We start from the raw sequence: 21099 nt of genomic DNA on the forward strand, positions 1-21099 counted from the left end.
ATTGGAAATTCATGTCAATATTTTTTTATCGCATTGGTTACACGAGCATAACTGCATGTTTATCATTTTTTTTAATATTAAAAGGGACAATCAACCAACAAGTCGGTGACCCTCCCATTAGAACCTTACATGCCAATCTCAGTCTATCCAAACATGTTCAAACCCTCCTCTCTCCATTCACTACCCAAGGAAACCAGGCTGCCTTAAATCCCTCCAACTCATGGATTGCCCATCGGTGGAAGGTCCTTCTCCTGGACAACACCTTGTTTCTGTGCAACCATATGACTCAAAGTGCTGCCAGCACCCATCTTTATCTTTATCTCTATCTATATCTCTATCTCTATCTCTATCTCTATCTCTATCTCTATCTCTATCTCTATCTCTATCTCTATCTCTATCTCTATCTCTATCTCTATCTCTATCTCTATCTCTATCTCTATCTCTATCTCTATCTCTATCTCTATCTCTATCTCTATCTCTATCTCTATCTCTATCTCTATCTCTATCTCTATCTCTATCTCTATCTCTATCTGAACCTTGCTTTAGGGCTCTGTTGTGGGCACATTTAAGCAAGGAAATGCTTCACCCAACGTGCCTTGTGGCGACCATGCATCCAACCAAGCCATCACGTAACTTGGCACAGAAGAAGTTCCACAATTGGGGCAAGATATATCTAAGTCCTTGCCAAAAGGGCGACGCTACTTGGAATGGAGTTGCTTTTCTCTCCCAATTCAACCCCCTGCCATAGTTGTCCCTCAGTTTTTAAATGGTGAGGCCGTCTCAGAGATTCATAATCCTCTCCACCACTTTTTTAGCAGTGCTGTGTTCATACTTTGTATGTGTAACACCCCCAATCCTCCGGATTTGATAGGTCGACACTCAATGTCCCATACAACCATTGTGAGCCCACGGCTTTGTTCTGTCCCAGATCCTCTCCATAAGAAGTCTTATCATGCATTCTAGTCTTTTCCCAATTCCTGCTGGCATCTTGAATACTGAAAACTATGACATTTAATTTTTGTTTGTTAAATATTAACTTTGATCTCTTAATTTTTGTTCAAAACTATGGCATTGACTAGTCAACCCGACCAGACCAGACCAATCCTTGACTGGACCAGGACGGGAAGGAACTTCAGGTCTAGGTTTAGGTTTCTGTAAAATAGACTTAGATCAGACTGTGATGACCCTAGTGGGGCCATATCAGTGTATTCGAGATCAAAATCAAGGGTATGTCTTATTTAGGTGGTGCAAGGCAATTTATGCTTAATCCCAAATGTCCTGGAGGAAGCCCAATGAGTACTTGACAATTTATATGGTCTTGAACCTTTGGGGAATTGTGTTCACTGGATACCAAAAACCCTTAGGGTTGGATCACTCTCCTTTGCCTGGAAACATCGTTCCACCTGGTACTTTCCTTCCCTCTTCTGGGCGACTACCTTTCCACCTTCTTGGAAGGTCATGATCAGACAAACATTATATTTTCATTGGTGTCGGAGGCTGGGAGGAGCACCACTGGTGCAGGAACTTCAGCTACTTACTCATACATGTTGATTTGTGTATCCAGTGAACACATCACTTAACCACCAGCACTCTGCCTAGAAAAGAGCCCAGAGTGAGCGAGTAAACCTTGCTAGAATCCCAGGATATCACGTCAGATGTACCATCTGATGGATCTGCCAAAACGGGGCAATTGAGCTCAAAGGACATTCTTCATCCACTTACCCTAGACCTGTTCAGTGGAACCAACTTGTATCACTTGCAGTTTGTTGTACTGACCCCGACCAAAATGTATACATGGAAGGCAGTCCTAGATTGGGTCCCAATGACTTCAGCCCAGGCTGACCTGGTCCAGTCCAAAACCCTCCCTGATGTTGACTGAGCGTCAAGCTAAATAGTGGATTGGGGGGGGGAAGGGGTTTGACGGCAAAGCAATTTACTTGTTAAACTCTACACTTATCCATCCTATTAACTTCTGCTTCAACCTTAACACTACCTCATCCTTTCTTCACCAGCCAAAAGATGAGGGCCAGTGAAGGACCATGGCAGGATGTCAGATTTTCTTTAGTGATGATTTATCTTCCCATATTTCCTTCTATTTTCACTCCTTTACTCGGTTGTGAACGTTATTCTGGATCATGAACCATTTTGATAATATTTTGGGAAGTTTGCATCATGTTGGATTTTGGGGTTCTACCAAATAATGATGAGAAAAATAACATTTACTTTAGGCATCTTACCAGATTCTTTCATACGCTCATCTCATATCAAATTGCTACTAAACATCACTGCGTTTGTTTTTTTGTATTTTCTGTCATTGATCTTATATGAAATCGTATCTATCTAATTTTCATTCTCCGACCAATTTTCAGGCTGTTGACATTGATATGGATACTTTGCCTGCTAAACGACTGAGAAGAGTCCCATCTGATGGCCTTCAAGATAGTGAAGATATTTCGTTTTACAGCTCTGCTCCGAGGAGCTCAGAAGGATCACAGGTTCTTGTTTTTTAAGTGTTGTTGTAGGCTCCCATTAATTGCTTTCATAATTTTTTGGCTATCACAGTTTTGAAAATGCTATTGATTTGATGTCTGTTTTCCCTGCAGAAGAATTTTTCTTTTGCAGTTCGGGATTCCCTTGTCAATGTTGGTCCTTTCAAAGACTTTACTCAGAGTCTAAGGCTTAATGCTGACCGCAATGCAACAGGAATTGCAAAACAGAGCAATTTTGAGTTGGTTTATCTCTTTCTCATATTTTAATTTTTATTCCATGATGAATTTAAAAATGTCAATTTATTAAAGATATACGTTAACCCTTCTGAAATACCGTTGTATTCTTGAATCATCTACTCTTGATCTTTTCGTTGTACCAGACCCATCTGATCAGCTTTCTTTCTTCGCACGGAGGTTCTGGCATTGATAGCCAAGAATGATCACATAAGTTTCTGACGTCTTTTTGCTTGTCAGACGGTCAGTTTCTGATGATCTCAGACTCTCTATAGTTATTTTCGGGATCATTGGACAGTTCTTACAAACACAAATTTTCTGTGGGTCTACCCATAGAACGTTTTGATTCCTGAAGTGCCTTCGTGAGGGGCAGATCTTCCTGAGGGTGGTAATCCGTGGACTGCTTTCTCTCTTCGGGAAGTGCTTCAAGCGAGGATGTTATACCTTACAGGCCCAAGTCAATGGGAACTTTTTCTTCAACGCATACATTCAGTTATTGTGGTGAATAATTGTCGATGATGACTCATATATTCTTGGGCTATTTTCATCTATTTTCAATTCTCTCAATAAGGGGTTTGAAATGGCGTATAATGCTTGTGAAGAGTTGTCAACAATAGCATCTCTCTTAGATACACCAGCTGATCAGCAAGCTTTTCTCTATGATTGTCATGGACCTCAGGTTCTTCTCAAGTTTTGGTTCACTGGTAAAGATTTATTCCAGTATTAAGACTTGGGGACTGAATTATTCTCGAAGGCAAGTTAATGATACATATTCTCGAAGGCAAGACATTCACGACGGCTGGTGGACAACAGGATTGCATAAAGTTGTGAAGAGTTCATGTAACCTTGATACTGCAAAAGGGACTTGAAAAGCTAGATAACTCTGTTTTCTCTCTTCATTTTGAGGTCATGAATGTTGGGAGATAACTTATCTTATGTACCTGGACCTAGCCCCTGCATTCCTCATCTCTCTCTATTTCTCTGTTCTATCTCTTCAGGCCCATGTATTCCTTAGATTTTCTCGGTGGCAATTGGCGATGGCCAGCCTGATCTCAATAGTTTTATGGATCGCCTCATGTGAAGATAAGTTATTTTATTGTATGTAGTGTCAGCAGACGTCCACCTTTTTTTATTTTTCACTCTATCTCCTCATCGATCTCTTAAAGCCATGCATTTATTGTTACTGGATATTTACCCTTATGAATCTGATTATGTTGGATTCACCATATCAGGTCCAAGAGACCCGGTACGTGTAAAACCCAGTATAAGTACTGGGTTATGTTCTTTAACATAATGGTAACTCTTATTGGTTGAATCTCTTCTATTTCTGGCAACTACTGTTCGGACAAGTGGAGAAGAAGCTTCACCATTGCTTCTCTCCGAGATCAGCTGGAAGCTGACATGTTGTGGTGTGAACTATCGGGGAATAACCATGGAGATCATGATGAGTCTCTGTTGTGTGATTTTGATGGCACTCTAATTGTAATGTAACCCCCATTCCCTCAGCTACTGGAATCTCAACAGCATTGACCCCCATGGCCACGATCCTGTGCGGTAGTGTCACCTGAACTGTTATGATTCGCGGCCTAAGCAGTAACTCTTGTAGGTACTGAAGATGCAGGAGCCTCACTAGAGATGAAAGCTCAAGTAAAACATCTGAACTCTTAAGATTAAGAGAGGACAGAGCTCAATGCATACAAAGGCTGACTTGGGACTGCCTATATTCGGCCTTCACTCACAGAGAAAATAGGCCTATGTATGTTTTGGGTTGAGGTTGCTCTAACTGCAGTTTACTTGCAACTGCCTCGTGTTCCATCCCGGGAGCACCTCATACTCCTAGATAAGCTATCTCATCACTTGTCTTACATATCTTTGATGACCTACCTTTTACCTCGTGTCTTTGGGTGGCTATTTCCTCATGGCTAGAGAAAACTGAATCACAAAGGAGTCCACTGTCTACTTGTTGCTATTTGTCTATCCAGAAGGTTTACAAATGTAATTTTTTTTTTTTTTTGAAAACAAGGTTTACGAATGTAATCACCCCCACTCCCAGTAAATTTTCATCAATCAGGCTGTTTCCTTCTACAAAGCTTGTCTTACCCTGGTCCATCTGAAGCCTCGACACCCTCAAAGTTTCTTCTCCGAAGTCCAGTGAGTTTGTTATTTTGGCTCCTTCAGCTACTGTTTCTCCACTTCTCTGTGCTTCAGAATGACAAGCCTACTAACCATGGCCGTCCTCATTTTGTGCTCTCCATTACTGACCTCTGTGATGCGATTTATCCATGTATATTTTGGTTGCTGCTGCCTCCTTCTAATGCGTAAGGTCCAACAGTTTTGAGTTTCCATGACCCGTGTCCTTCTGGCTTGTCTCTCACGATCCAGCTCAATCCTTTTATCCTTTGGTTAATTACCTTTCCTTCCATCACCTGTCAAGCCTCTCCCTCCTATAATGTCCATCTGACTACCCTAGATTCTATTCCTGTTTGTCAGACTTAGTGACATCATGCCATATCTAACTTCAAGCTGTGGAGAAGAGCCAGACCTGGGAACTGACCTCTCCTCCCCATTTAGCCTGTGGTGGGTTTCGGATCAGGTTATATTTTGAAATATTACTCTGACAGCCCAACTGGTTACCAAGGGCTATACCGAACAGTTTGTCATCGACTCTCAACTTACATTTTCTCCGGTAGCTAAGATGAGCCCGTTCCTAACTTGGGGTTATTGGTGACATACTCCTCTGGGATCTTTGTGCAAGTAGAAATACATTTGATATGCTCTAGGACCTTGGCGAAATGGTTTCTTTGCCACTTTATGCTCCTATCGAGGACAACATTTGTTTTGTGAATCTTGAAGATGTTGAGTCTGTAGATCAAAAAGCCCATGAGAGATTGGTTGGGAAGCTTATCTTCTCCACACTAGAACTGGCACTGCCAGTGCAGTCAATGATCTGTGGCAGTTTATACATGCCCTTAAGATGCCTCCTCTTCATACGACTATCCTTATTTTCTGGTACAGTTAAGGGACAGTGGGACATGGGCTTCTCTTTTGGCAGGACAGTGGCCTTCATGTGTTCTATTTGGATATAGACAATGCTGGCTTTCAGGCCACTCATCAGTCCACCAACGGTTACTGATAGTTCGAATATAGGCCTGTTCTTCTCTGATGTTACTTGCTAGAGCTGAGGGGAGAACCCTGTGGCAGGCAGGGTTTTCTCAAATAAGCCAAAAGTCTTTTCTCTTTCAGTCCGAGCTGGGATAAATACTGGTCTGTAAAACTCACAGGAGGCCCCCGCTTAACTAATTCCTAATGTGGGAATAATTCAATTAAATACATCTCACATTAGGCACTTACAATCACATGCCCACTCACAAGACCTTTAGTAACAATGGACAGAGATCGCCACATACACCGTGGCCTGTTTACATCACTTAAGGAATTAAGAAAGGACGAACGTCTCCTGATCATCAGCTATTGCACTTTGGAGGAACTTGATTACCTGGTGCAGAAGCAGAATTTATGGTGTTGGCTGGAGGGATGTGTAAGGCTATATGGATCAAGCATATGCTGGCTGAACTTCTCTCCTGTGACTGCAAGGTGCAGTTTTGTGACAAGAAATCAGCTATCTGAAATATGTCCCACATAATCCTGTTCAACATGATCACACGAAGCATACCATTGTGGACCTGCAATTCCTTGATGAGAAGCTTAAGGGACGATTTCTGTACCCATTTATATTCCCCCTTATCAGCAGAGACAGAAAAAATGATGAAGGGCGTCTCTGCATCTCATTTCCATGATCTCTGTGGCAAGCTGGGGGATGGACTCATCTGTAGGGCAGATTTTGGGGGGGTCTTCTTCATCTTGTATTTCTCTCCCTTATTTCTTATTTTCCACTTTTTCCTATTGTACCCGTTCTCCACATTGTACGAATTCTAAGCCATTCTGGGTTCTCTAAAAGAGAGTGCTTCCCTTTCCTCATCTCTGGGATGTTTTATATCTCATCATCCGCTGCTTCTTGCCCTCTCACTCGCAAGATTTGGGCTACGAACTCAGACGATGGTGAACCCGACATCAGAAGAGGCCTTCTGGGACTCTCTGCAGAGACTCGGTTTCAGACAAAGAGAAGGGGGGGCAGAGCGTTGACAGTGTTTTGGGGAATATGACGCCACAGAAATGGAATATGACATGATCCTTTGTGGTGGGACGGCCTCTACGGATGGGCTAGCCCATGAGGTGGAGGGACAAATGGCATCATGGTTCCCTGAGTCCGGAAAAGAGAAGGGAGAGGATAAACCTCTTTGTAATAGAGCCTAAAGGCTCAAGGCATGTAATCGGTGGGTGGTTACAGACCCTTGTCAGGTGACCGCCTATTTTTTTTTATTAAAAAAATATCATCGGCAGCTTCTACAAATAGGGCCAACAACTTTCTCCATTCTGTTGTCAACGTTGAGAATACATTTCTGTGAGCTTTATTTTATCAAACCCTTTGCACAAATGTGGTGAAGTCATGTATTTTGATATTTCAGGTTTCTTGTGGTGGTCATGGGAAGAATGGTTCTTTATGTGTTCTTCAACGATCAATTCGACCTGAACTTATTACTGAGGTATGAGTCCTTCAATTCGTCAATTTCCATGATGCTTTTGCTTGTCAAGTGTCACGATTCTTGTTTCTCCTAAAAAGAAACCAGACTGCGCAATTGTCTATCTAGTGGGCATATATGAATTTATTTTTAATTTTATTTTGAAATTAAAAATTAATTTATTTTTGAAAAGAGAGAGAATATCATCCCCAAATGTTGATCAACCAGATATTACTATTTTATGAGCAGTAAATACTTAACCGATCAACCTGGTCCTTTTTCCATCCATTACTCCCTCCAAAACCAGTAGGAAAGAAATCCTCTACATAATGTAAGACAGTGTCCAATGAGGTGACCCTTCCCTTGAGCACAAATTTGATAGAGTGCAGCCACAACGCCCAAAGGACCGCGAGGAACCTGCAACACGCCGTGTGTCCCCTGCAAGCTCTGCCCCCAATAGATTGCCAGCGTGCTTCGTCAGATTTAATGTCCACTCCAGTGAGCGTCTGCGAGTTCCAAATTGCCTGGGTGAACAAACACTTGAAGAGCAGATGAGAGTGTTGATCGTCGATCTCCCTTGCTACACACTGGGGCGAGCTCAGATTCCAGGGTTACGGTGGAGAGAAAAAATAGAATGGAGAAACAATTCCTTCACACTGTCTTAGGTTTTCCCATACTTATGGGATTACAAGTGGGACCACATTATTGGCCCTATTGATATAAAACGAGTTAAGAAGGGCAAATAAGGAAGAATAATAAAAAACACGGTCGACTAAGAGCCATTCTCGTCTCCTTGTGTGCATACAGGACACTCTGGCGATGCGTTTAGGTACATGCGCTTCTGGAGGCCCCAAGTCATAACTTGCTTCTTGAGGAGTAACCATCCAAACATCTTCACTTTTAGGGGAACCTTCTGTTTCCATAAGCGTCTGCACATACTAGTGACTGACCCCTCTGGTGTGCTTGCGCTGAGCATCTTGTACACTTCCCTAGCCAAAAAAGATGGGCCGCTCCATACCCACCCGTTCGGTGTGCTGTCGTCGCCCTCAAGTGTAATATTGCCTGTCGCATGCTTGTCAGTGCCTCCACCCTCTGGTCCGACAGAACAACCTCAAAAATTGGATTCCATGGGCTGTCCCACCAGTCTCGTAGGAACACTTAAAGATTCTGGGTCTGGGATAATAGACATGGAAACTCCTACAACGTACCAGGGGCCAATCAGTCATCTGTCCAATAACAGAATAACGCTCCGTCCCCTCGTCTGGCTTCAAAAAACCTCTGAATTTATGGGAAGACCTGTCTAATACCTACCAGAAAGTGGAGTGTGCCTCTATGTAGAGCTGCCTGCCGTTCCCTGTTCATCAATGTGCCATAATTGTCCCTCACGACCTTGGTGACCATGTGTTCCACTGAACCCATAATCTGACGTGCCTATTTTGTCAGTGGACGTCTCTACTTGACCCTCCTTTGTGGGTTGATCCATCTGCACTATGGTTTCCCATCCACTACACTGAGAAAGAGTGAGAGGTCACTAATATTCTAAACTACTGCATTCATTCCCATGAGAACCCTCTTTTTTATCAAGGTCTGTAGGAATTTCCAATGAAGAGAGTCATACAACTTTGCAAAATCAGCCCACAAAATGGGGGAGCTGGGAGTATTGAAATTGCAAGATCTCAACCTAGCATTAGTGGCCAAGTGGGTATACAAAGTAATGGGACAGGATACAACTATGGGTCCACGAGTTTTGAAAGACATGTATGGCTCAAGCTTGGACTGGGAAGTTCATGGATATCCAGTCTGAGCAGCCCCTGCATTCTGGCAAGGGCTGAGCCATGTGTTTTCTCAAGTCCGTGAGTTCTTTTAAGCTAAGCTAGGAGATGACACAGCATTCCGGTTTTGGCTAGACGCATGGTCCCCCCAAGGCACATTGAAGATAGAAGTCCCGCGGCGGTACGCCCTTGATAGGACCCCCCAGGCCACAGTTAGAGAGTACTGGATGGCACATGGACCCCATGCCTAGGTGACACCCTATCTGACCAAAGGATGGAATATTATACGAGGTTGTAACAAACCCTAATCCACCAACGCCGTTGGGAGGGACACAGGATGGGTGGAAGTGGATAGACGCATTCTTCTCCGTTCGAGATGCTTATGGGAATCTCAGTTGCAGACAGACAGGGGAGGAACCGAGGATCCTCTATATGTGTCACATCATATAGCGACAAAGGTTCACACTTAAGGTGAAAATTTTCTGTTGGCTGCTCCTCTGACATAGGAGGTTCTGAAAGAAAGTCAGCAAGCTACCTTGCTTGCATTCTTTATCTTTTCTCCTTTTCTTTGAAGACTAGTGACGAAGGTGGTTTTTTTTTTGAAAGAGATGACTCCTGGAAGCTTCGGAGCTGTATGTGCGCAAATGGTAATGAAAATTGCTCTTACCTCTTTTTTGACTGCTCCTTTGCCCAAACTTTTAGGACCTGGGAGCCAATCATTTGGGGTGAATGTCTCATCAGAGGAGGCCTTTTGGGACCCTATACAGAGTGTATCACCCAGGGGGCGAGAGGGAAGAGTTTGACCCTTCGCAGAGCTATGGGCGCTATGGCTGCACAGGAACAAAGTCATCTTTAACGAGTAGGAAGCATCGACCGACGTTGTGGTAAAAACAGCTGCAGGTTTTACTGCTGTATGGTTGTGGTACATGTACGGCCAAGGCCCCGGCCTGCCTTTTAGGCCCTACATGTACTTAACACTAAGATATATTTTTTGGGGGAAGGGGAGGGAGGAAGACGAAGGTGACACGGAAGATCGATTGAAGAGGAGGGAAGGTCGAGGAGAGGGAAAGGGGAAGATGCAGCAGCATTCGCAGCGCCTCGTGCAGCAGCAAAGATCGGGAATTGGGGGAATCCTGGGAGGGGGCCCCCGCCGAGGGCGCTGCGAAGGAACCGCTATGGGATCGATCACGCTCGACCTCTGCCCTGGGCTCGGCCTTGGACCTTTTACTCTAGGAACTGCTAAAGTTGGACATTGTGATCAGCTTTCCAGATCACGGTTTTCACCTTCGCTTCGATCCCTGGTCCCAGAAGGGCAACGAGAGCGCGAGCGCCCGAGCTCGCAGATGACGGGGGAGCGAGAGCGATCGCGGACGACGCTGTAGTCGTCGCGGGGCTGCTTCAGAGGGAGAGGGGGAGTGCAACAAGGGAGTGGCGAGGCTCGTGGGTGAGCGATTGAACTCAGCGAGGGAGGAGCAAGATGGACAGAAGGGCAAAATGAAGAACGGGGAGAGCTGGGAAGAAGGGGAGAGGGGCAAAGAAGGCCACCTTATGAGTGGTCGAAAGGCGCGGGTGATCAGGGAGCTCGGTGGTCGGATGTCGTGCGGGGGTGGACCTGCCGCGCGGGTAATGAGGCTGCAAAAGATGACGGAGGAATCGAAGACCTACCCGGCGGAGGAAAGGGACGGAGGTGGTTGATACGGCCGATGGGAGAGGGGGAGGCAGTGGAATCGCCAGTGGCAAGCGATACCATCACCCAGGCCGGGCTGGGGTGACCTGGAACGAGCAGGTTGGACGGCAAGGAGGACAACCCAAACGATCCGGTGTCCTGTCGGCTGATCCACGGCAAGAACTCAAGAGAAGGTCATGGGAAAAAAGAGAGTCTGATAGGGGCTATCGAGGAAGCGGAAGGGAAGGAGTCCTAGAGGAAGGGGCAACTATAGACGAAGGCAGGAGAATACGTCAAATTGCTCTCCATGGGGGTGGCGGCGGAGTGAGAAGGCGAAACGATCAGGAACTGGAGCATAAAGGAGAAGATAGATGGAGGATCCTCGGCAGTGTCAGAGGAGAGAGAGGAAGTACGGAGAGGTGGAGACGATCGGGCCAGCTGTTGAAGGGCCCTTTTGTCAAGCCGAGGATAAACGTGCAAAAATTTTTGAGGGGCAGGAGAGAGGGAGACAGAGATCGCCGGGATGGTTGCCGTCAGCCAGATCAAGAAAATGGGAGAGGAAAAGGAAATGGGGGAGGAGGAAGCGGGTACCTCGACGAAGGAGAAAATAAAAAGCTATACCGTGAAGTAGAGGACGGTGAAAGGAGGCAGATGGATCGGAGAGGCGACAAGGGAGAAGACAAAATTTCTGAGTATTGTATTATGCCAATCATAAAGAGAACGCCGGAGTACACCAAGGCTGATCAGCACAAGGGGGTTGCAAGCGGAATACACAAGCATAAAAGGCAGTGGCGAGCGACAGATCTGGCAAGTGCTAAGAGATATGGAGGAAAAAACATGGCTTCCAACATACAAGGAAAACAAAACAGTGAAGGTTCAGAAGAGGACGAAGGTTGGGTGGTAGCCGACCGCCGCAGAAGGAGAAACAAGGAGGTACAAAAGGACGAAGTATGGAGGTTAAAAATATGCTTCAAGTGCCTAAGGCAAGGACACCACGCATGGGAGTGTCAAGGTCCTGTTGTCTGCAGGAACTGTCGAGAGGCAGGCCATAGGCAGGCTAACTGCAGAGAGAGAAACGGATATAAAATTCCCAGAAAGGACAACGGCGGTAACGAGACAAACTACAATCAGAATGATCAGCTAGAGAGTAGACGAAGCCTGGAAGTACATGACAGAGTTATCAGAGAATGCCTAATAGGAGTAGTCAAGAAAGGAACCCCGCATGTGGAGGAAGTAAGATGAGATCTCTGGGAGAAGTGGCCAAATCTTGAGAGAGCAGAACTCTGGGAGCTGGAAAACGGGCAATTCTTTATCCGTAGAGCCTCAATGGTGAATTACATCAAAATCAATGGGTGGAAACAACAGATTGGCAAAGATGTAGAGATACAATGGCGGAGAGTCCTCCGCAGGACGGAGCCCCAAAGGAGACACGAGAGACGTCTATACTAGAGGCACGGGACATTCCGGTGGGGTACAGAACCAGGCCGGTGCTGGGGACGATGATTAAACAGTTTAGCAAACTTCGCAATATCATCTGAACCGGACTTGTAGCCGGTGATCCAAATTGTGTGATAATGGATGTGGAAAGGTTCAAGGGGGCAGTGATTCCACCTGTGGTCAGATTATGGGGCCCTAGGGGGTCTTTTGAGATCAGGCTGGTTACGAGGTCGCCACCACCCCCACCAATTGCAGGACCAAGCAGGGAAGAGACTGGAGCTGACAAGGAGGAGCACACAGCACAGGAGAAGCAGGCCTCCGCAGTAGGTGAAGGGAGTATTAAAGAAAGCCGAGATCAAAACAAAACAACACACAACACTATTATGCCGCCACAAGGGGAAGAGGGGAGGCAAGGGGACAGTAATAGCGCAGGCCAAAGCGAACAGTCGGCAAAAGAGGTGGTAATACCAAGCCTGGAGCAGAGCGCAGAAAGAAAAACAATCAGGAGTCAGAGGCCTTCAGAAAAGAGTGCAGTAGTGAGAATGGAGGAACATGAAGTAGAGATGAACAAGGATAGTACAGAGATACAACCGACACAGACAAAAGAAGGGGGAAGCTCAGGAGCCAGTATGGTATATAGGCGGAAGAGGATAGAATTGAATCAGGATAAGGGGGTTGTGAGGTGGATGAAGGCCCGGAAAAAGTGGCTGGTGGGAATTAATGGCAGGGGAAATGATGAAGAACTCCATGAGCAAAGCACAAAGACTTACAACACTTTCGAGAGCACAAGATGTGGAAATGACTGAAACGATAATGACAGACTCCACCGACAGTACAATTGACGGAGAGGGGGACCCAGTATTGAATAAGCAGATAGAAGAGGTTGCGGTGGAAGTGGGACTGCAGCGTACCCGGGGGGGGGGAGAGGGGAACCCAACAGTCAGTCATGAAGTGTCTCTCATGGAACGTACGAGGGCTCCACGATGAGCGGAGAAGAGGGATAATCATAAGCTATATGATGGAGTGGGGGGTCACAATAGCCTGTTTGCAGGAAACAATGTTGGAAAGCTGCGAAGCAAGAGTGTGGAACACAGTAGGTCAAGGTTGTCTCGAGGGATTTCTGGCGATAAATGCTGTTGGAAGATGGGGGGTGGTGGTGGTAGCCTGGAATGATACAGTGTTCTCTAAAGTAGAGACATGGTCGGGGGAGGCGACGGCAGCAGTCAAACTAAGAAGGACAAGCGATGATTTTGAAATGGTAATAGCCTCAGTGTATGGGGCAGCAAATCCAGCAGGAAGAAGTGGGCTATGGGAGGAGCTGGCAGAGGTGAGCTCTAAATTTCAAGGACTGCCAATGCTGATCGGGGGAGATTTCAACGTGACATTAGAGGCAGGAGACAGACCAAATGGCAGGGGAGGCCTAGATTACGACTCATCAAATTTCTGGTCACTCATTGCAGAAGCACAGATGCAAGAAATGGGGCCCTTGACTGTACTTACACATGAAGGAGCATGGCAGGTGGAGGGAGAAATTCTAGACTTGACAGATTCCTATGCTCAGTAGAGTTGGCAGAAAAATTCCCAAACGTAGACGTAAGAGCGTTGCCAAGGCCGCTATCAGATCACACTCCCATGGTGTGGGCAACGAATGAAGGACACAGACGGGCCACATACTTTAAATTGGATAGATTGTGGTTTCATGAGGACAAGTTCAAAGAGACGATAAATGCATGGTTGGCAATTCACAAAGCAGGGTCGGACACAGAGACACTCGCTGAGAGAGTGAAAGGTCTTCGCCAACATTTGATGGGTTATCGCCACCAAGTTTAGGAAAATAGGAAGAAGAAGAGGAATGAGGCCCTGTCTAGGATACAACAACTGGATGAGTTGGAAGACACCAGAAACCTAGAGGGAGATGAGGCCCTAGAACGCAAGAAATGGCAGGGTGTGGTTGCTGAGGAAGACAGGAAATTGGAGATGGACTGGAGACAGAGATCAAGACAATGGTGGCTTCGTGAAGGCGATGCGAACACACGATTTTTTCACCTTGTGGCAAATGTCAGGAGACAAATTAATCAGATATTGAAGATAAAAGTGGGAAATCAGATACACACAGGAGCGCAGGCAGTGGGACGAGCCATTGCAGATCATTTCCGATCTTTCTACAAAAAATGGAAAAAGAGCAGATAGAAGTGGTGTGGAATGGGGGCACAAAAGGTGAGTCGGGAGCATCAAATGGAACTGATTCGACCCTTCTCTGAAGAGGAGGTGAAGGCAGCAATTACGGGGCTGAACGGAGAGGGAGCTCCAGGACCTGATGGCATCCCAGTGTTCTTTTATAAGGAATGCTGGGATTGGGTCGGGTCGGATGTGATGGCCATGATTGATGACTTCCGAGAAGGTCGAGGGAGCATGGAGAAGATCAACAGGTCCCATCTACTCCTGTCGAAATGTCAAGGGGCAGAAAAAATTGAAGACTTTCGGCCCATCTCTTTGTCAAACTCAATCTATCTGATTATTGCAAAGGTGCTCGCGAACAGACTCAGGGCAAGGATAGGAGAGTTGATTGAACCGGCACAATCAGCATTCATCTCCGGTAGGCTACTAATGGACAGTGCAGTAACAGCGGGAGAAATATTGGCAGCATGGAAGCGGAATGGAACCAAGGGATTCATGTGGAAGGTTGACTTTGCAAAGGCATATGACACAATCGATTGGGATTTCCTGTGGGCCTCCATGAAGAGAAGAGGGTTCCCTAAGGAATGGATAAGGTGGGTGAAAAGATGCATCACCTCACACTCTTGCACGGTGTTAGTAAACGGACGACCTGAAGGAGGTCGTATTCAACTACAAAGAGGTGTGAGACAAGGATGTCCACTGGCACCATTACTGTTCGTCCTGGCGGTGGACGCACTTGCAGTCTGTACCGACCAGGCATGCACAAAGGGACTGTTACGAGGGTACCAAATGTCGGAGCAAGAGCATAGAATCCCACTACTCCAATATGCTGATGACACCACCTTCTTCATCGAAGGGTCAGTGAGAGAAGCGAGAAATTTATCCATACTAATTGACCTGTTTGCAGATTTCTCAGGACTTCAAATAAAAAGAAGCAAATCCGCCTTGATGTGCAATGGGCTATCGTCGGAAGCGGAGGCACAATGCGCAATGATATTGAGAACGCCGCTCGGGAGTCTGCCGATGCGTTATCTGGGCCTACCATGGACGAAGGGTAGGCTGATGAAAGCAGATTGGCAACCGGTTATTGAAAAAGTGGAACGACGGCTAGAGGGGTGGCATACAAAAATGTTATCGAGAGGGGGCAGATTGGTGCTATTGAGGTCTGTATTATCATCCATTCCACTCTTTTATCTCTCAGTTTTCAAGATGCCAACTGGAGTCGGGAAGAGAATAGAAGGTATGTTGCGGCGGTTTCTATGGAAAGGCTCAGGAGCAGAACAAAGCAGGGGACTCGAGATGGTGGCTTGGGATAAAGTTTGCCGGCCCACCAAAATGGGAGGGCTGGGGGTCCTACATATGCAAAGTATGAATGTGGCTTTACTAACCAAATGGGTGGAGAGAATCATGAATCCCAGAGAGGATCTTGTCATCAAAGTACTCCTGGATAGCTATGGATAGGGGCTGAACTGGGGAAAAAAGGCAGAGCCGTTCCACGGAGCGTCGCCTTTCTGGCAAGGCCTTCGCCGGATCTTCCCAAGAGTACAAGGTTTTTTCTCTGCCAAGTTAGGCGATGGGGCGACTTTTCAATTCTGGAGTGATTCATGGTCGCCACGAGGAAACTTAAGCGAAACGTTCCCCCGACTATATGCTCTTGCACGTGATAAAAAAGCCCGGGTTAGAGATTGTTGGGATGGAACGTGGAACCCGATCATCCTGGGGGCTTTATCTGACCAGCGCACGGCTGAATTCATGAGCATGCAGCAATCTGTAATCCATCTACGAACTAAGGAGGGCGAACAGGATAGCTGGGCATGGGCAAAAGGCCCCTTCTCAGTCAAGCAGGCTTATTTGAAGATTCGGACGGGGCGAGAGGAAGACACGTCGCTGATCAGGTTATGCAGGTTCATATGGCAACAAAAAGTCCCCCTGAAGGTGAGGATTTTTGGATGGATCCTGGCACGGAAAAGACTCATGACAAGAGTCTTTCGCAGAAGACTATATCCAGATGCAGTGTCGCACTGCGTGCTCTGCTTGACTGGTGAAGAAGACTGCAACCACCTGTTCTTTGAGTGCACGTTTGCGCGCACGATTTGGGCCAGCCAGAGTCTGACAAGGATAAAGGTGACATCGGAAAGGGCTTTCTGGGAATCGGTACAGAAATTCAGAGGCAGAGGAAACGGGGAATGTAGTCGAGCAATGTCGGTTCTGTGGGCCATCTAGCTGCACAGAAATGATGTGGTGTTCAGGGGAAGAACGGTTTCTACGGCAGTAGCTATACATGAAGTGGAAGGAATTCAGGCAGCGTGGCTGCTGCGACTGCCAGGAGGAGGGGGGTGATTTTGTAGGGATCAAATCGTAAAGGGAGGGGGGTGTAAGGGGCCTTTGGGAAGTCCACCGAGTTCTTCGGGTGGTCATCCCTTTTTGTACTTCAAAAAAAAACACTAAGATATTTTTTATCTCATTGGGAGGGTCACCAAGTTTGTGTGATCTTTCCTATCTTTCTTTAAAAAAAGAACCAGCCCACAAAAGCGTTTAGTCCCATCTCTCTACCACACCGTTATAATTTCACCTGCTACTACTGCACCATTAACTAGTTGTCGGCCTGGGATGAATGCTGACTGAAATGGTCTGATGAGGTTTCCAATCATCATCCATAGACAGTTGGCCAAAACTTTCGACATGATGAGATATATGGATTTAATCAAATAGATAGGCTGAAAATTGCCTACTCCAGCAGTCCCTTGACATTCCGTTAGAAGAAAAGCAGTTATCTTGTTCAAAAACATTCTAGAAACTTGACAATCACGTCAAGCTATTTGATCTTCTCTTTTGAGTTCCATACATTGATTAATTTAATAAATTAATTTGACCTATCAAGGATAGAACCTATGATATACTAGAGCAGGAGGAAGTACCAAGATTTTTGTTGCTATGGTGTCTTTGCATACTTCATGATCACAAATGATATTGAAGAGTGTATATTTTTTGTTGCATGAATCTTGTTCAATGCACCATGAAATTCTTCATATTCTCTATATCTCTCTTATTTTTAGAAGTCGTATGAAAACTTCCTACTGTTGATCTCTTAGATCTATTTGATGCTTATTTATTGAAAGTTCGCAGGTTGAGTTGCCCGGCTGCAAAGGGATTTGGACTGTGTATCACAAGAGTTCCCGTGGACAAGTCTTGGCTGACGATAATGAATATCATGCCTATTTGATTATTAGCTTGGAATCCCGCACGATGGTAATTTTTATTTATCAGCTCTCGCAAAATTTTGTATATGCAATGAAATCTAACCATTTTCGCTTTAATCCAATTCAAAATTAGTTATCAATGAACTCTGTATTTCCAAGTGTATTCATCAATGAAGTTTTTAAAAGGTTTGGAGCTAATGCTATGGTTTAATTTATTACCAGTTTCATTTTCATGATTTTTTTTCTTTGTGGACTTGTTAACTGTTTATGATTTTGTGGCATTTTAGGTTCTCGAGACAGGTGAGATGCTGGGAGAAGTGACGGAAAGTGTCGACTACTATGTTCTGGGAAGCACAATTGCTGCTGGGAATATGTTTGGAAGGTAAGAATTGAAAGTTATTCTATAACTTTTCTTGTGTTTCATTCCTTTTAACTGCATTTATTATTTCCCATAATCGTGAAAAGTATAAGCGCTTCAAAATATTTATATAGATTTGAGCTTTAATCATGAGTCATACACTCCGTTGGTCAAAAGTGCTGAACAAATGTGAGGCCTTCTAGTGTCAAAGGATATCAAATATCTGTTCTCTGGAAATCAGTCAGGTATGGTGATATGCTCACTTGGAAGATATCGTTGAATTGCTAACAGAAGATGCCTTGAAGAACTTTGACCTCGCAAAGAAATCAAGAATTACCAGAAATAGCACGTGTTCTTCCAAATCACAGACGGGGTATAATATTTGGAGGTCAAGAGGGGACTGGAGAATGAGATGCAGAATGGGTTAAGAACAGGTGGAAGAGAAAAGAGTGGAAGATGGAAAAGCAAGTTGTGTCAGTCTTGCCACTTTCGGGAACTGAGAATTTCCAAGCTCCTGGCTGAGGTCGCCCTTCCCCGAGACTGCCTTCAAGAAATGTCTCTAGTCGCCTGTCATCCAGTTATTTAGAGTCCTGCCCATTCCCCCTCTCACACGTGGCTTTTAGAGCCACATGTAAAACGATGCTTTTTCTTCATCCTTTTCAAGTATGTCGGGGTGGAGGGGGGTGTTTTGCATCTCATGGTCTCCAGGAATTTGGAGATACTAGATAAAATTATTCAAGTTTTCCAATAAAATTAATTATGTATACTGGTTTAGTTGGAAGATGAAGTTAGCGGAGACAGTGAAAATGCAGGGGATCATTAGAGATAATGCCGTCTCTGACAGAAATATTTTTTAATAAAAAAGGACTACATTGTAATGATACAGATTCCAATCCAGATTGGCAGCCAAGGCAGTGAGGATACTCTCAGTATGAGTTTCACAACATGTGCCAATGCCATCTCATAATCAACTCCATTGGACTGCATTTAGCCCTTGGCTTTCTATACTTTATTTCTATCCAGGACTCGTCTGCTCTGGAATTAACTCTATAGACATATCCTGCATCCTATTGGTCTGTTACCATGTGGAACACTAACAACCTCCCAGGTACCATTCTTTATCAACGCTTCCATCTCCTCATCCTTTGTCTTCTTTCCATTTTTGTCTTTTTAGTGCACACTGCCTAGAGTTTGGTATTGCCACAAAGTAACGCATTGATACCTGATAAAGTTGGATAAGAGATACCTCTTTCTCTTAGTACAAACTCCTTTTCCTTTTTGCAGTGCAAGTATCCATCAATGATCATCTTCTTTTTTTTTTTGAAGAAAATAGGGCAGACCACCCGAAACCGGTGGCCCACCTGATACTTTAAAAAAACAAAGTCATGTACACATCATTGACAGATATGACCACACATCCTGCTTTTATCCCCCTACCCCCCAAAAAGATATTAGTGCCTCAACGTCAAATATGACACTCTCGACTGAAGCCTTTCCTCCCTTGAACACCACTTCATTTCGGTGCAACCATACCGCCCACAGTATTGCGAGAATTCTCCCCCACTCCATTCTGCTCCGGTATCCACCCGTCGTGACTGATGCCCAAAAATCGTTGTCTGAGGAGATATTCACCCCTGAAATCTGCTGCGAGGCCCATACTCCTTGAGCGAGGTGACAAGTGAAGAAAAGGTGTGAGCAGTCTTCCTCGCCCCCAGCACACAAGGGGCAGTCGACGGGCTCCGCTGGTGCCCACCTCAGCCAATAGACCCGTGTGACGATTTTCCGTCTCCTCAACAGCCAGCCGAAAATTCTCACTTTAAGAGGAATCTTTAGTTTCATCATTATGTGACCTGCCTGTCTGACTTCTGGGTCATCTCTCGCCACCGCTCGAATCTTCAGGTATGCATCCTTCACCGAGAAAGGTGGCCCTCACCATACCCATCCGTCTCGATAGTCTGCTGATGGGCTGAGAGGTAGGAGGATCTCTTGCATTCCCAACATCAATGATCATCTTCTACTCCATTTTCTGCTGGGATAACATTTTCTGATTCCTCCTCTCTGTTGTCAAGTTCTTATCTGTATTATTACTGGGTAGTAACAGAGCCAGATATTCAGCTTATAGTGAACTTTCTTCAGAGTCAACTGGGATTTCCACACTAGTTGTTTGTTGATCATTGAATTGCAAGACTAGGTCTTGAGTCTTGGTGGCTGAACTTTCCAGGGTAGGGAAAAATTTGTCCATGAAATGTGACATCATCAAAAATAAAAAAACGTTATTGGGTGAAAACACCTGTTGCCTTTCTCGGTTTGAGAAGAGCCTAAACCCACACACTTGACCGCCTCAGAACTGATTTTGTTGCCTGGATGGTGAATGTGGACTAACCTCATGCATCCAAATATTCTAGCAATCAGATTAGTCTTCAACAGAGTAAGGTGGCTTTCCAAATTTGTTTTTTTCTTGCAGCCTGATAATAATATGTACTGATGTAAACACTGCTTCCCCCCAAAGATATTTAGGGGCATTGTAATGTAGGACTAGGGCTCTTGTGGTTGTCATCACATGGTCAATTTTGCTTTCTGCAACCCCATTTTGTTGTGGTGTATTGTCCATGGGAGGATTCATGCATCTAGCTTCATTTAAGAAGTCCCTGCTAATCTTGGTTCTGAAACACTTAGCTAAAAGCTCATCATGACCTGTGTCACCTCCGACTTTGGCCTGAGCAGATGGACCTTAGCTATCTCTCACTTTTTCTCTTTCTCTCAGTCTCCTGCTCCCTCTCTTTCTCACTCTTTCTCCCACACACTGTTTCTCTCCTTCTCTCACTCGCTAGCTCTTCCACTTTTTGTCTTTCTGATCTCTCGCTCTAGTTCTGATCGACAAGTAATCACTGTTCTGATCGACAAATCAATACAGAGAAATTTTAAGGCATGAATGATAAGTGTTATCCGATAAACCTTTCCACTATTGGATATCAAAACATGAAATTCAGTAAAAATGTGGAACATCTGAGGATAACAGGCCCAACTGCAGATATCATAAGGAAATTTACTGTTATCTGTTATCGATATTCAATATCAGATATAGATAATATAAGCCCAGTCTACGAATGATGGTGGGACAAAACCCTTAACAATACCTTTATCTGACATCCATTTTCGTATATGTTACGAGAATGGTACAATCC

At 45.1% G+C, this 21099-nt stretch overlaps 1 protein-coding gene across 3 annotated transcripts in view; it reads left to right on the top strand.

Moving 5' to 3' along the window:
* Window positions 1–21099, top strand: part of CPSF160 (cleavage and polyadenylation specificity factor 160) — a 64673-nt gene that overhangs the window by 35453 nt on the left and 8121 nt on the right. For all 3 annotated transcript variants that reach the window (XM_078591870.1, XM_078591869.1, XM_078591868.1), the window contains exons 11-15: window positions 2370–2495; window positions 2604–2732; window positions 7250–7327; window positions 17483–17605; window positions 17844–17938. In XM_078591870.1, the coding sequence (XP_078447996.1) occupies window positions 2370–2495; window positions 2604–2732; window positions 7250–7327; window positions 17483–17605; window positions 17844–17938 (551 nt within the window). The remainder of the gene's footprint in view (window positions 1–2369; window positions 2496–2603; window positions 2733–7249; window positions 7328–17482; window positions 17606–17843; window positions 17939–21099) is intronic.

This window comes from Wolffia australiana, chromosome 2, assembly GCF_029677425.1.
Source record: "Wolffia australiana isolate 7733 chromosome 2, ASM2967742v1".
Taxonomy (NCBI): Eukaryota; Viridiplantae; Streptophyta; class Magnoliopsida; order Alismatales; family Araceae; genus Wolffia; species Wolffia australiana.